General features: G+C 40.4%; 1 protein-coding gene across 4 annotated transcripts in view; it reads right to left on the bottom strand.

Moving 5' to 3' along the window:
- LOC127659352 (cordon-bleu protein-like 1) overlaps positions 1–15,088 on the bottom strand; it is an 85,329-nt gene that overhangs the window by 27,609 nt on the left and 42,632 nt on the right. For all 4 annotated transcript variants that reach the window (XM_052149132.1, XM_052149131.1, XM_052149133.1 and 1 more), the window contains 2 exons: positions 13,613–13,804; positions 7,212–7,419 (listed from right to left, as the gene is read on the bottom strand). In XM_052149132.1, the coding sequence (XP_052005092.1) occupies positions 7,212–7,419; positions 13,613–13,804 (400 nt within the window). The remainder of the gene's footprint in view (positions 1–7,211; positions 7,420–13,612; positions 13,805–15,088) is intronic.

Genomic DNA, 15,088 nt, shown 5'->3' with positions numbered 1-15,088 from the left:
CATTTCGGTGAGCTCAGTGGGGGGGAACCATCTGAAATGGTGGACAATCTGAGAGAAATGTTGATTATGTATACATTTATATTTCAATCAAAACCTATTACGAAAAAAGTACTGAATCTGGAATTAGTATTGAATTAGTTCAATCTAGTAAAAATTTTATTCCACTTACAATTTTTTTTAATTCCAATTCGATTTAAGTTCCAATTAAAATGGAACGCTTAACCAATATTTGTGTGTGCAATGTATTATTCAGCTTATTAGCATATTACATCATTAGCTTAGCAACATGCTAACATCAAATTTAGCAGTAACCATGTGCTTTGCATGTAGAGCCTTAATGTATGGAGCACAGAGCTGTTGCCAAAGTGAAACATTTCAAATTTGTCACTTATAAGGTTCCCTTTCTAATAGGATGCAGTTTTTTGGGAATTTTCAGACCTGTAGCTCATTTGATTTGTTCTGAAACAGGGACTAAAATTGTTACATGGCTGCATTTTCTTCTTGGTCCGTTGGTTCGGATTGCATTCGGTCCGAGACCACCTCGTTCAGGACATCATGGACCGATTATTTTGGAGCGGATCTGAGTGCGATTGTCGTGTTCATATACAGTGCTGTGGAAAAGTATTTGCCAACACCCTGATTTCTTCATATATCTCATCCTAAATGGTTTCAAAAATTCAAACCAAATCTAACATAGAACAAAGGCAATCTGAGTAAACACAAAATACAGTTTTTAAATGAAAATTTTATTTTTTGAAGCAAAAAAGTCTTCCAATGCCAACTGGGCTTGTGTGAATAAGTATTTTCCGCTTAGTTACTAAATCCCCAAATCAGTGAAACTGCATTCATAATGAGCTTCAGCTGGACCAGACACACCCAGACCTGATTACTGCCAGACTTGTTCAATCAACAAATAGAACTTTTTACATTTATTCATTTGGCGACGCTTTTATTCAAAGCTACTTACAAAAGAGGAAAACATAAGCGAATCATCTTAAGGAGACAGTGGTATGAAAAGTGCCATACTACAAAGTTTCACTATCATCAGAATGGTATAAAAACAGATGTAAGTGCAACAAGAATTTTGTATTTTTTTTTGTGACTGGCTAAGTGCTTTTGGAAAAGATGTTTTTTAGCAGTTTTTTGAAGACAGACAGTGAGTCCGCTTCACGAATGGAGTTGGGACGGTCATTCCACCAGCGTGGTATGATGAAACTGAAAGTCTGGGAAAGTGTTTTGGTGCCTCTTTGTTTTGGTACGACAAGGCGACGTTCCTTAGCCGACCGCAGGCTTCTGGTGGGAACGTAGCTCTGCAGAAATGATTTTAGGTATGTTGGAGCAGATCCAGTGACTGTTTTGTATGCCAGCATCAGAGCCTTGAATTTAATGTGTGCATCAACCGGCAGCCAGTGGAGAGAGACAAAGAGTGGTGTAACATGTGCTCTCTTTGGTTCATTAAAGACCAGACATGCTGCTGCATTCTGGATAATTTGCAGAGGTCTAATTGCACATGCAGGAAGTCCTGCAATAAAAAAAATGTCAGCAGCATGAAGTTGGTTTAAAGGTCTCACCCAGTAGCGCTCCATGCCAAGATCAAAAGAAATTCCAGAAATTATGAGGAAAAAGGCGATTGAAATACATCAGTCTGGGAAGGGATATAAAGCTATTTCAAATGCTCTGGTACAGCGAGAGTGGTCTTCAACGAGCCCAAGAGAGTGCATGTCATGCCTCTCTTCATCAGATTGCACTGGCTGCCAATGGTTGCTCTTGTTAAGTTCAAGGCATTGATGCCTGCTTACAGAACAACCACTAGCTCCACACCCCACTATCTAAACTCACCACTTCAGACTTATGGGCCCTCCAGAAACCTGCATTCTACAGGTGAACAGTGCCTCGTGGTGCCATCTCATAAAGGCACAAAATCACTGTACCAGAACTTTACCTTGACTATTCCCCGCTGGTGGAATGACCTGCCTAATTCCACCCAAGCTTGTGTCCTTAGCCTCTTTCTTGAACACCTAACCCATTCATACTAATGCCCTACCTTCATGTTCTTTAAAAAAAAAAAACTTTCCTTGCTATGTGTACTGCTCCAAGCTATTTTGAAACTTGTATTACAGCACTTATTATATTGTTGCCCTTTTGTTGGATGAATCACTTCTATTGTTCTCCTCATTTGTAAGTTGCTTTGGAAAAATGTGTATGCTAAATTATTAAATTTAAATAACTCCAAAAAACCACCGTGAGAGCCGTTATCTCCAAATGGAGAAAACTTGGCACAGTAGTGAACCTTCCCAGAAGTGGCCGACCTTCCAAAATTCCTCCAAGAGCACAGCGTCAACTCATCTAGGAAGTCACAAAAAAGCCAAAGGACAACATCAATGGAACTGCAGGTATCTTGCATAAAAAGGTCACTGTTTATGGCTCCACTATCAGAAAGACACTAGTCAAAATAGCATCAGTGGAAGAGCAGCGAGGCAAAACCACTGTTAACTCAGAAGAACATTAAGGCTCATCTGAATTTTGCCAAAACACACCTTGATGATCCTCAAAGCTTTTGGGAGAATGTTCTGTGGACTGATGAGTCCGATCATCAGTCCATGAGTTGAAGCTCAAGCTGTAACTGGATTATACAGCAATACAAAGATACAAAGATCCAATAGCATAGGAGTAAGTCCACCTCTAAATGGCTCAATAGAAGCTAAATTAAAGTTTTGGAGTGGCCTAGTCAAAGTCCTGACTTGAACCTGATTGAGATGCTGTGGCAGGACCTTTTATGGGCAGTTCATGCTCGAAAACCCTCCAATATGGCTGAACTAAAGCAGTTCTGCAAAGAAGAGTGGGCCAAAATTCCACCACATCATTGTGAAAGACTGATAACCAGTTATCATAAGCATTTGGTTGCAGTTGTTGTTGCTAAAGTTGGCACAACCAGCTATTAAGGGGGCACTTCGTTTTTCAAATGGGTGATATAGGTGTTGGATCACTTTTTTTGCTTCAATAATATATATACACTCACCTAAAGGATTATTAGGGACACCTGTTCAGTTTCTCATTAATGCAATTATCTAATCAACCAATCACATGGCAGTTGCTTCAATGCATTTAGGGGTGTGGTCCTGGTCAAGACAATTTCCTGAACTCCAAACTGAATGTCAGAATGGGAAAGAAAGGTGATTTAAGCAATTTTGAGCGTGGCATGGTTGTTGGTGCCAGACGGGCCGGTCTGAGTATTTCACAATCTGCTCAGTTACTGGGATTTTCACGCACAACCATTTCTAGGGTTTACAAAGAATAGTGTGAAAAGGGAAAACATCCAGTATGCGGCAGTCCTGTGGCCAAAAATGCCTTGTTGATGCTAGAGGTCAGAGGAGAATGGGCCGACTGATTCAAGCTGATAGAAGAGCAACTTTGCCTGAAATAACCACTCGCTCCAACCGAGGTATGCAGCAAAGCATTTGTGAAGCCACAACACGCACAACCTTGAGGCGGATGGGCTACAACAGCAGAAGACCCCACCGGTACCACTCATCTCCACTACAAATAGGAAAAAGAGGCTACAATTTGCAAGAGCTCACCAAAATTGGACAGTTGAAGACTGGAAAAATGTTGCCTGGTCTGATGAGTCTCGATTTCTGTTGAGACATTCAGATGGTAGAGTCAGAATTTGGCGTAAACAGAATGAGAACATGGATCCATCATGCCTTGTTACCACTGTGCAGGCTGGTGGTGGTGGTGTAATGGTGTGGGGATGTTTTCTTGGTACACTTTAGGCCCCTTAGTGCCAATTGGGCATCGCTTAAATGCCACGCCTACCTGAGCATTGTTTCTGACCATGTCCATCCCTTTATGGCCACCATGTACCCATCCTCTGATGGCTACTTCCAGCAGGATAATGCACCATGTCACAAAGCTCGAATCATTTCAAATTGGTTTCTTGAACATGACAATGAGTTCACTGCACTAAAATGGCCCCCACAGTCACCAGATCTCAACCCAATAGAGCATCTTTGGGATGTGGTGGAACGGGAGCTTCGTGCCCTGGATGTGCATCCCACAAATCTCCATCAACTGCAAGATGCTATCCTATCAATATGGGCCAACATTTCTAAAGAATGCTTTCAGCACCTTGTTGAATCAATGCCCCGTAGAATTAAGGCAGTTCTGAAGGCGAAAGGGGGTCAAACACAGTATTAGTGTGGTGTTCCTAATAATCCTTTAGGTGAGTGTATATATATTTAAAAACTGGATTTTGTGTTTACTCTGCTTGATTTTGTTTTATGTTATACCTGGTTTGAAGATCTAAAACAATTTAGCATGAAAAATACACAAAAACAGAAGAAATCAAGATGGGGCAAATACTTTTCCACAGCACTGTACGCCTAAATGAAACAAACAAAGGCAGAAAATGCACCAGGTTCCGAAACAAATGCACCAAACGAGCCACTTGTGAATACACTCTTAGAAGGTTGTCCATGTAGGCACTAGACAGCAAGGCTAGGTTTTGTGTGTGTGTGTATGTGGTGCTGTTCCCAATAACCCTTTTTAATAGAATCCGACAAATCAAAACATTTGCCACTGGTTATGATGTGGATTGTTTCTATGTTGCCGGGTCAAACTCCACCCCTTTGAGTCATCAAGAGACTCTTCAGGCTAACCTCACAGGGTGTGGAAAAACAGAACCACTTTCCATCATGACTAAACAACACAATCATGTCTAAACTCAAAAGACAAAACACTGTATGAAACATTTCTGCTCAAAGTCAACATGAAATCAAAATGTACCTTATTTACTTTCTTAAAGCTAAAGAGTGTAATGTCTGTGCCTCTGAAAGGAATTGTTTTCAAACAGCTTTCAGAATACGGCTAATTTTTGTCATTGGTAACACGTTATAATACCTAAATGGAATAAAGTATTTATAAAGCATTAATTAATATTTAATGAACAACTTATAACTTAATCATTGTTTCTATATTGTTAATACATTAATAGAGTATATATAAAATATAATTATTTTATACATTCTGTTGCAAATTATAATAGTTATAGCAAGTTCATATATAAGCAGTATGATCAAGCTTTTTCATCTTTAGTAAACATCTTGCTAACCATACAGTACATAACTTAAGTATTTTATTTCATGCAAAACAGTGGTAAAATAGTGTTTATGATAAATCTGAAATAAATAAGATATTTTTAAACATTTATATACTGTATTTAACAAACTGGTCATATATGTATGTTTAATTAAAGGGATATTCTGGTTTCAATACAAGGGAGCTCAATTGACAGAATTCATGGCATAATTTCGACTTGTTCTGCGCATTTGACCGTTTCTCCACCCGGAGGACTTGTGCAGACATTTAACCATAGATCAGCTCGAAACGCAAATGACAAAATGTGTGAGGGAGGAGAGAGACGTGATGAATGCACGCATCGCCTCTGAAATATCTTGTCTTTTAAGCAGACGTCACACCGTAAAAAAATACTAAATAAATAAAATAAAATGACTGATTTACAGAAAAAAAATCTAAACATCTTTAAAACAACACAAATTTATTTAAGAAGCAAAACAGTTTAAATTAAAAACTTCAGAGAATGTAACTTTTCCTTTTGTGGCAGGGTGGAGGGCGGGGCCGGGTCGTGATACTACACACCTGGTCCCGTATTAGGCTAATTATTCCTCCGTGAGGTTTAAAGGCTGACTGCAGAGGATCGTGCGGGAGAAAGAGATCGTTAGCGGACATGTCCGTCATATGTGTTTGTGTCTTTGTTTTAAGTTTACCATTAAACTATCATTTATATTATCAAGCCGGTTCTCGCCTCCTCCTTGCCCATCCTTTAACTGCTTTACACTGGTGCCGAAGCCCGGGAAGGAGGAGGGATACGCCGTAGTAGAGTTCTCGCCACTACCGTCCACCCCAACGGAGCGGCCCCGGCCAGGGGACGAGGAGCCCAGCCGCCTGAACGAGGACGATGGCTGCCGACCGCGAGGGGAGAAGGGGCTCCAAGCCGACCGCCTGGAGCAGTCAGGGCCGCTGCCAGGGGTGCAGGAGTCGCCTACCGGCCGCTGAAACGCAGCGGGATTTAAGACCGCCGACCACGAGGGGCTCACTGGCGACCGCCTGGAGCGAGAGGACCGCTGCCAGGGGCGGGGGAGACCCCTTCTGTTCCCCGAGAACGCGGCGGGCATTCCGTCCGCCAGGGGCTGGAGGACTGCCTCGGATCCGCCCGGAGAGGCACGGCTGTCGTCCGATAAAGGGTGGAAGAGTGGCCGAGGAACAAGCTGCGGCGTATCGGAGAACTGGCGAGTACGAGTTTTTTTTGTTTTTTCATCTCTCTCTCACTGTCGCTCTGCGTTGGCCTTTATCCTCTTTTAAATTTTACAGTTTTTTGGGGGGTACTACACTGTTACAGGAAGTACCCCCCCATTTGAATTATTTCTGTTTCCCTCCCCTTGTCCCCTCCCTCGTCCAGGTAGATGGGGATGACCTGCCAGCAGACAGCTGAAGGCGCCCTCCCCGGGAGGGGTGTACGTCAGGCCGGGGGCTCCCCAGAGAATGAGGGAGGAATGTGGCAGGGTGGAGGGCGGGGCCGGGTCGTGATACTACACACCCGGTCTTGTATTAGGCTAATTATGCCTCTGTGAGGTTTAAAGGCTGACTGCAGAGGGCCGTGCGGGAGAGAGAGATAGTTAGCGGACATGTCCGTCATATGTGTTTGTGTCTTTGTTTTAAGTTTACCATTAAACTATCATTTATATTATCAAGCCAGTTCTCGCCTCCTCCTTTCCATTGAATACTTTACACCTTTATTTTTTTAACGCACTGGTTATTTTTCAGTTATTTCTTAATTGCTACATTTTGTGAGGCTTATGCTTAAAACAAGAAAAAACTAAAGTTATCTAATAGCTTTTCCAAAAAAACCATTGACCTAAATTTACCTTGTTTTAAGGATGTTGATACATTTTCACTGGAAAAAAGACAAAAATCCTTTAGAAATGTAAGAAATATTTTTTGCAGTGCATCAAGCCCTCTTATTTATTATAATTATTATTTTTTTTTAATCCCTCCAACAACCTGGCTCCACTCTGATATGTAACACCCAGTTTAACAATCCAATCAATACTCGATGTAAAAAATAAATAAATAAAGTCTCGTCCTAATATAGTAAAACACAGTGAGCAAGTGAGGTAGCGGTTGTGCTGTACCTCTGGCATCTGTGGTCCTGTCTTTTTGCTTTTATCTTTCATGCCTTTCGGTTTCAGCAAGATCTTCTCTGCCTCCTGGGCTCCGATCAGGGCATTGGGTTTAAACTTCACATGGTTCCTGTTGTTGGTGATGAGCTCAATGGTGTGATCAGAAGGATTCAGGTGGTACTTTGCACAAAGCGTTACAAGCAGATCCATCATAGGTTTGCTGAAAAACACACAGAAATAGAAAGGAACACAGAAGAAAGAAAGTCTTACACGTTTGGAACAACGAGGGTGAGTAAACGATGAAATGTTTTATTTTTGGGTGAATTGTCCCTATAAAACACTGGGGTCTGTGGGGACTGATTCACAAAGTTCACGGAAATCTTTTTCATTTTATTTTGCTGTTGAATGAACCACATACAGAGCAAAAGCCTCAGGAAACATGTGACTCTCCTGAAGGGGAATTTGTAAATGTCAAAGCTAAGAGCACAATCTCTACTCATCAAGAACAGTTATATGCACCGAGCTCTTTGATCACATTAATCCAGATACCGGAGACAGAACGTTGCTTATCTGTGGTGCTAAAAGAAATGACAATTTTCTCATTAATTATTCACGCTCATGTCATTACAAACACATTTGGTGTGTTTTTTCACCAAAATACAAAAGGAGATATTTTGAGAAATCTTTATGCTCCTTTCCAAACTATGACAGTTCATAGCAAACTTTTATGTGCTTTTTTGTCCTATTTAAAGCTTGACAGGGCCGTGGTCACGAAGATAAGTCATTGTACTGAAAAAGTTGCATGAAGATTCTTAAAAATAAATAAATAAATAAATAACTCATGTTGTGTTCCACATAACAAATAACTGCATTTACCCTGGTGGCCAAAAGTTTGGAATAATGTACAGATTCTGCTGTTTCGGAAGGAAATTGGTAATTTAATTCACCAAAGTGGCATTCAGCTGATCACAATATATAGTCAGGACATTACTGATGTAAAACACAGCACCATCACTATTTGAAAAAAAGTCATTTTTGATCAAATCTATACAGGCTTGTGGAGCGGAGGGGGGCGGGGCCGGGCTAGAATGTCGCACGCCTGGTCCCCAATCGGCCTGATGGGGCGCGCGAGGGATAAAGGTGGCCGGTGACGACGGTTCGAGAGAGAGAGAATTACGGGCATGTCCGCCATGTGTGTGTTTATGTTTGTGTGTTTTGGTTTTGAGTTTAATTAAATATTATTTACATTGACAAGCCGGTTCTCGCCTCCTCCTTGCCCATCTTAACCCCCTTACAAGGCTCCATTTCCAGCAGCCATCACTCCAACACGATAATTGCTCATTTGCTACTAGAAAATCACTTGCCATTATATCAAACAGAGATGAAAGCTATTTGGTTCATTAAATGAAGTTTAACTTTGTCTTTGTGTTTGTTTTTGAGTAGTCACAGTATGCAATAGACTGGCATGTCTTATGGCTCCTACACACTACACGACTTACAAAGACGTCGGCTTGTGTTACCATTCATATTACAGATCCGTCTGTCTTGTCACTAAAGTCGTAGCGTTTTCAAATGACACAAAGAATCGGCAAAAGGGGTGAACACACTACAAAACATTTCACTATTGACGAATCCCCGACGACTCTGCCTAGACTCCAAATTATGTTTCACAACAGAGTACATACACGTGTAAAGTGATACGAGATATGAAAACAAATGCATGATCACATGTTATGCATTTCAGAATATGATGTGTATGATTTTAATCACCTTTACATAACGTGTAAAGGCATCATATATTTTATTGGTTACACTATGAAAAAGTACCTCCTACTGTATAATCCACCTATTTGCTGACCTGACTGTCCAAGAGAATTGGCAATTTCTCTTCAACTCTTCTCTTTCTCCACCAGGTTGTGGGACAGTTCAGAGGAAACATCAAACAGACGCTGGTGCTCCTGACAATGTTCCACTAATATTTCCTCGGTCCAATGAGACTTTCTTGATACCGCAGCCATGCTAGTTGATGTTCTGTTGCAGGTACATCAGGACTCCTCCCACTGAAACTTCCTGTGCCCCGTTTCTTGCTCTCTCATTGGCTGTAGGTCAACGCTGCTGTTGTATTCAGTCAAAACATATTTCACATTGTATGATTTGGAATTGCAGGCAGGTCCAGATATTTTACATTCTAGATATCTCGCTGACATCGGCGACGCTTCTCTCAAATCGTGTCTTTGATAATTCATACATTGCGTTCATCGCTCACGGGAGCGAGCTCCGATTTGCCCACGATTTCAGGCTTTTGTCGGCGATCTCCACAAAACTCTCGGCGATCGAAAATCGGGCTTCAAATCATGAAGTGTAAACTCTGCATTAAGGTCAATATTAGTTAAGAAATGGCAAAAAAGAAACAGCTTTCTCTAGAAACTCATCAGTCAATCATTGTTTTGAGGAATGAAGGATATACAATGCTTGAAATTGCCAAAAAACTGAAGATTTCATACAAAGGTGTACACTACAGTCTTCAAAGACAAAGCACAACTGGCTCTAACAAGGACAGAAAGAGATGTGGAAGACCAGATGTGCAACTAAACAAGAGGATAAGTACATCAGAGTCTCTAGTTTGAGAAATAGACGCCTCACATGTCCTCCGCTGACAGCTTCATTGAATTCTACCCGCTCAACACCAGTTTCATGTACAGGGGGACAGGCCTTATGGGAAGAATTGCAAGCGTGTTATGGATGTAAACCCCATTGAGCTTTTGTGGGATCAGCTAGACTGTAAGGTGCGTGAGAAGTGCCTGGTTATCTGGACAAGCTGACAACTATAATAACAAGGATCTGCAAAGCTGTCATTGCTGCACATGGAGGATTTCTTGATGAGAACACTTTGAAGTAGTTTAAGAAGTTCTGAATATTCTTTTCAAATTATAATAGTAATGTCTTAACTATACATTGTGATCAGTTGAATGCCACTTTGGTGAATAAAAGTACCAATTTCTTTCCATAAGAGCAAAATCTGTACATTATTCCAAACTTTTAGCCGCCAATGTAAGTTTAGAACAACATATATGGGTGAGTAAATAAAAACAGAATGTTCATTTTTGGGTGAACTATCCCTTTAAAACAACACCTACATCAATATTGAGTAAATTAATCATGGTGTTTAGCATACAGTTTATACAAGTGTGAAACAAACAACAATTCAAATCAGTTTACATGTGGTCCAGCAAGCCTTTAAAGAACACTATGTCCTATATGGCATATTGAATGTGTGGAAAATTCTTTAGAGACGCAGCTTATGGCACACAATGCATTCCCAACTGCTTTCTGAATTCCAGGATCAGAGAGCTCTTACTACACAGCCAATAATTTAATCCCGATTAAATTGAGGCCAGATAGCTTGGGCAGCAAATTTAGAAGCAAAGCAAGTGAAGAATTTAATCATGAATCCTTTTATATATTAAATTTGGTTTCAGTTTTAGAGATTAGCCATCTGCCAGCATAAAGCTCACTGTTACTGTATATCACGTTATGTGAATTTTGTTATATCACAAAATGAATGTAACAAACCTTTGTTCTGTTTGGTCTATCTGTCCATCTTTGTATTGGTCTTTGTCTGTCCATCTGTCCGTCCATGTACTGTATCTATATATCTACTGTATCTGTCTGTCTGTCTATTTATCTATCTATCCATTTACCTCTCAGTCTCTCTCTCTATCCATTTATCTGTCTGTCCATCCATCCATTCTGTCTGTCTGTCCATCCATCATATCTATCCATCGTATCCATCTATCTATCTACAGTGCATCCGGAATGTATTCACAGTGCTTCATTTTTTCCACATTTTTTTATGTTACAGCGTTATTCCAAAATGGATTTAATTCATTATTTTTCTCCAAATTCTACAAACAATACCCCATAATGACAACGTGAAAGAAGTTTGTTTGAAATCTTTGCAAATTTATAAAAAAATAAAATAAAATTAAGGAATAAATAAATAAATAAAATATCAAATGTACATAAGTATTCCCAGCCTTTGCTCAAAATTTTGTTGAAGCACCTTTGGCACCAATTACAGCCTCAAGTCTTTTTGTGTATGCTGCTACAAGCTTGGCACACATATTTTTGGGCAGTTTCTCCCATTCTTCTTTGCAGGACTTCTCAAGCTCCATCAGGTTGGATGGGGAGCGTCGGTGCACAGACATTTTCAGATCTCTCCAGAGATGTTCAATTTGGTTCAAGTCTGGGCTCTGGTTGGGCCACTCAAGGACATTCACAGAGTTGTCCCGTAGCCACTCCTTTTTTATCTTGGCTGTGTGCTTAGGGCCGTTGTCCTGTTGGAAGATGATCCTTCGTCCCAGTCTGAGGTCCTGAATGCTCTGGAGCAGGTTTTCATCAAGGATGTCTCTGTACTTTGCTACATTCATCTTTCCCTCGATCCTGACTAGTCTCCCAGTTCCTGCCGCTGAAAAACATCCACACAGCATGATGCTGCCTCCACCATGCTTCACTGTAGGGATGGTATTTGCCAGGTGATGAGCGGTGCCTGGTTTCCTCCAGAATTGACGCTTGCCATTCAAGCTGAAGAGTTCAATCTTTGCTTCATCAAACCAGATAATTTTGTTTCTCATGGTCTGGGAGTTCTTCAGGTGCCGTTTGGTAAACTCCAGGCGGGCTGTCATGTGCCTTTTACTGAGGAGTGGCTTCCATCGGGCCACTCTACCATACAGGCCAGATTGGTGGAGTGCTGCAGGCCTTTCTCCCCCGATCGCTCAGTTTGGCCGGGTGGCCAGCTCTAGGAAGAGTCCTGGTGGTTCCAAACTTCTTCCATTTACAGATGATGGAGACAACTGTGCTCATTGGGACCTTCAATGCTGCAGATACCTTCCCCAGATTTGTGTCAGTGTTGAGGTCTACAGACAATTCCTTGGACTTCATGGCTTGGTTTGTGCTCTGACATGCACTGTTAACTGTGGGACTTTATATAGACAGGTGTGTGCCTTTCCAAATAATGTCAAATCAACTGAATTTACCACAGGTGGACTCCAATCAAGTTGTAGAAACATCTCAAGGATGATCAGTGGAAACAGGAAGCACCTGAGCTCAATTTTGAGTGTCATGGCAAAGGTTGTGAATACTTATGTAACTGTGATTTTTTATTTATTTTTTTGGTATAAATTTGCAAAGATTTCAAACAAACTTCTTTCACGTTGTCATTATGGGGTATTGTTTGTAGACTTTTGAGGAAAATAATGAATTGAATCCATTTTGGAATAAGGCTGTAACATAACAAAATGTGGAAAAAGTGAAGCGCTGTGAATACTTTCTTTTTTTCTGTATGCATGTATGTATGAATGAATAAATGAATTAATCTGTCTGTCTGTCTGTCTGTCTGTCTGTCTGTCTGTCCGTCCATCAATCGTATCTATCCATTTATCTGTCTGTCTGTCCATCCAGCCATTCTGTCTGTCTGTCCATCCATTGTATCTATCTATCTCTCTCTCTCTCTCCCCCCATCCGTTTATCTGTCCGTTCATCCATCCACTCTGTCTGTCTGTCTGTCTATCTGTCTATCTATCTATCTCTCCATCTGTCTATCTATCTGTCTCTCTGTCTGTCTATCTATCTGTCTGTCTGTCTGTATCTCTCTGTCTGTCGATTATTGTCTATCTGTCTGTCTGTAAAAGCCTAAAAAACCTACAAATAGATAATCCGAAACAGATAACATGCTTCATTTGGAGAAATTATGCAACCATTGACATCATTCATGTGTGGAATGATATTCACAACAGAGTAAAAAATGCAAGATTCCTTTAACATCACCATGCCCAAACAAACCAAGAACGTCTGCAGGAGGTTTATGAAATGTGCAGCCCCACCCATCTGACTCACTGTAGCAATCATTTGATTAGTTTCATAATTGTGATCATGCAATCATCTAAAAATCTGCATGATATCATTCACATCACAACATCTTTAATACAGAGGTACAAAATGTTTATAAAAACCTAAGAGCTCTTAATTTAACTAAAGATCTGCAAATTATATGTGGTGATCGCAAAGGCAAGAATCAGTATTACTATTGCACATAAAATACTGATTGGGCCGCCTGCATTGGTTTAGTGGCCGATATAGGAATTATGTAAATGAGGAAACAGTGCAAACATGACCACAAAATCTGTGCTGAATACAGTTTGCATGCTGCAATTGTGATCTTATGGGCCAGTTCTGAGTGCCATAGAGCGGACCACCACGAACAGCACTGTACAGCATCACTCCAATACTGCGATCAAGACTCCTGAATCATCACTTTAACATCCAGAAAGTTTTTTCACCTTTTTTTCCCTAGCCTCCCCAGCACTTTACAAGTCCAGTTCTAGCTAGAACACATCTCAAGGAACACCCCTCACCTGCCATGCACCACAGTAGTTTTCTCCACTCCTCCAGGAAGGACCACAATCAGTGTCAGCTCTTGCTTCAGTAGGTTCTCCTTCTGCTCCATGGCTTGATGAGGGGACGCGGGGAGTTTCTGGTTGAGCAGAGGAGCATCCAGGCCTTTCAGAACTGGTGGAGGAGGTGGAGCTTTGCTCTTCGAAGATCTCCTGTTAAACAGACAGATGAAATGGCAACACTTATTTAAACAGGAGCGTACTCTCAGAGGTAGTGCACGCTCAAAATTCAGATGAAAAAATAATCAACACTTCAAAAACAAAATATATATAGCTACAAGCAGCAATTAACAGGGTTCAAGCGTTTATGTGCCTTTAAGTACATATGTAACAGATATTAAGTATTAATTAGACAGTCTGTTTGCTCCTAAATACAATGATAAAGTGCCTTAACTTTCAGAACAATCAGGTTAGTGGCACAGGCATATGGCATTTATTATATTCCTGATTGTTATAGCACCACCAAGAGGCAGATGTACTCGATTGTTTTCATGTGTCCTCATATTGACCTCCTACATAAGTGTCCCAAATTTTGTGAAAATATCTTATTCTGTTCAAGAGTTATAACGGTTTAACCTGTTGATACGCACCCCCTTTTTGAGCACAAACCATGAAAATGACATACCTGAACTTAAATGGTTGTATTTACTGGACCCTTTGGAGTACGGACACAGTTGTAGTATCTTTTGAAAGAAGACACGTTGTGCTTTATTTCCCAGGTTTCAGAATTAATATATGTTGTTATTTTTTAAAGTTAGAGAAGATGAAGTTTATAGTAATGGAAATATTTTGTGCTGAACATGTTTTTATATTCTAAAAAAACAATAATAAAAGTGCCAAGACAACCCAGAAATACAATGTTCTCAAAGACACGAGTCTAAAGAAGTTATGTTTCAAATTTGAAGTAGATCTGACAAAAAATGAGGTTCCTGCAAGCTTTTTTCTCTGAGAATCGCTGCTGGTGTACAGAGTAAAATGAGAGTAAAATTTTGTTTATGAGACTCTAATATATAAGATCATATACAGTTTTACAACATGAATGCTGCTCAGATTGCACAGTTTGTTGAAGAACGATGACGAAAGGTAATTCTTCCAGGCGAGATCACATGTAAACAATGGAGAATATATCAATATTTATCAGATGCATCACTTTTATGAACAAAAAGTGCTATTGGATGTTTTTCAATGAACGCATGTCATGGACGATTGACCCAAGTGTGTTGAACTGGATTCATCTGGCGATCGTGATTTCATAATAAAGGTATGAAGTCCCATTTTGATATTGCATGTTTTCATTTGTACTCAACAACATTGCTATCGTGAAACAGAGATCGGATATCAATGTTGAACCCTTAGACCTTTGAATAGATGTATAATTTGTTAACATTAATTACACTTATAGACGGTGAATTATATATTAAATGTAAGCAGAGTGAC

This window comes from Xyrauchen texanus, chromosome 18, assembly GCF_025860055.1.
Source record: "Xyrauchen texanus isolate HMW12.3.18 chromosome 18, RBS_HiC_50CHRs, whole genome shotgun sequence".
NCBI lineage: Eukaryota > Metazoa > Chordata > Actinopteri > Cypriniformes > Catostomidae > Xyrauchen > Xyrauchen texanus.
This window is presented reverse-complemented; position numbering and strand designations above follow the sequence as displayed.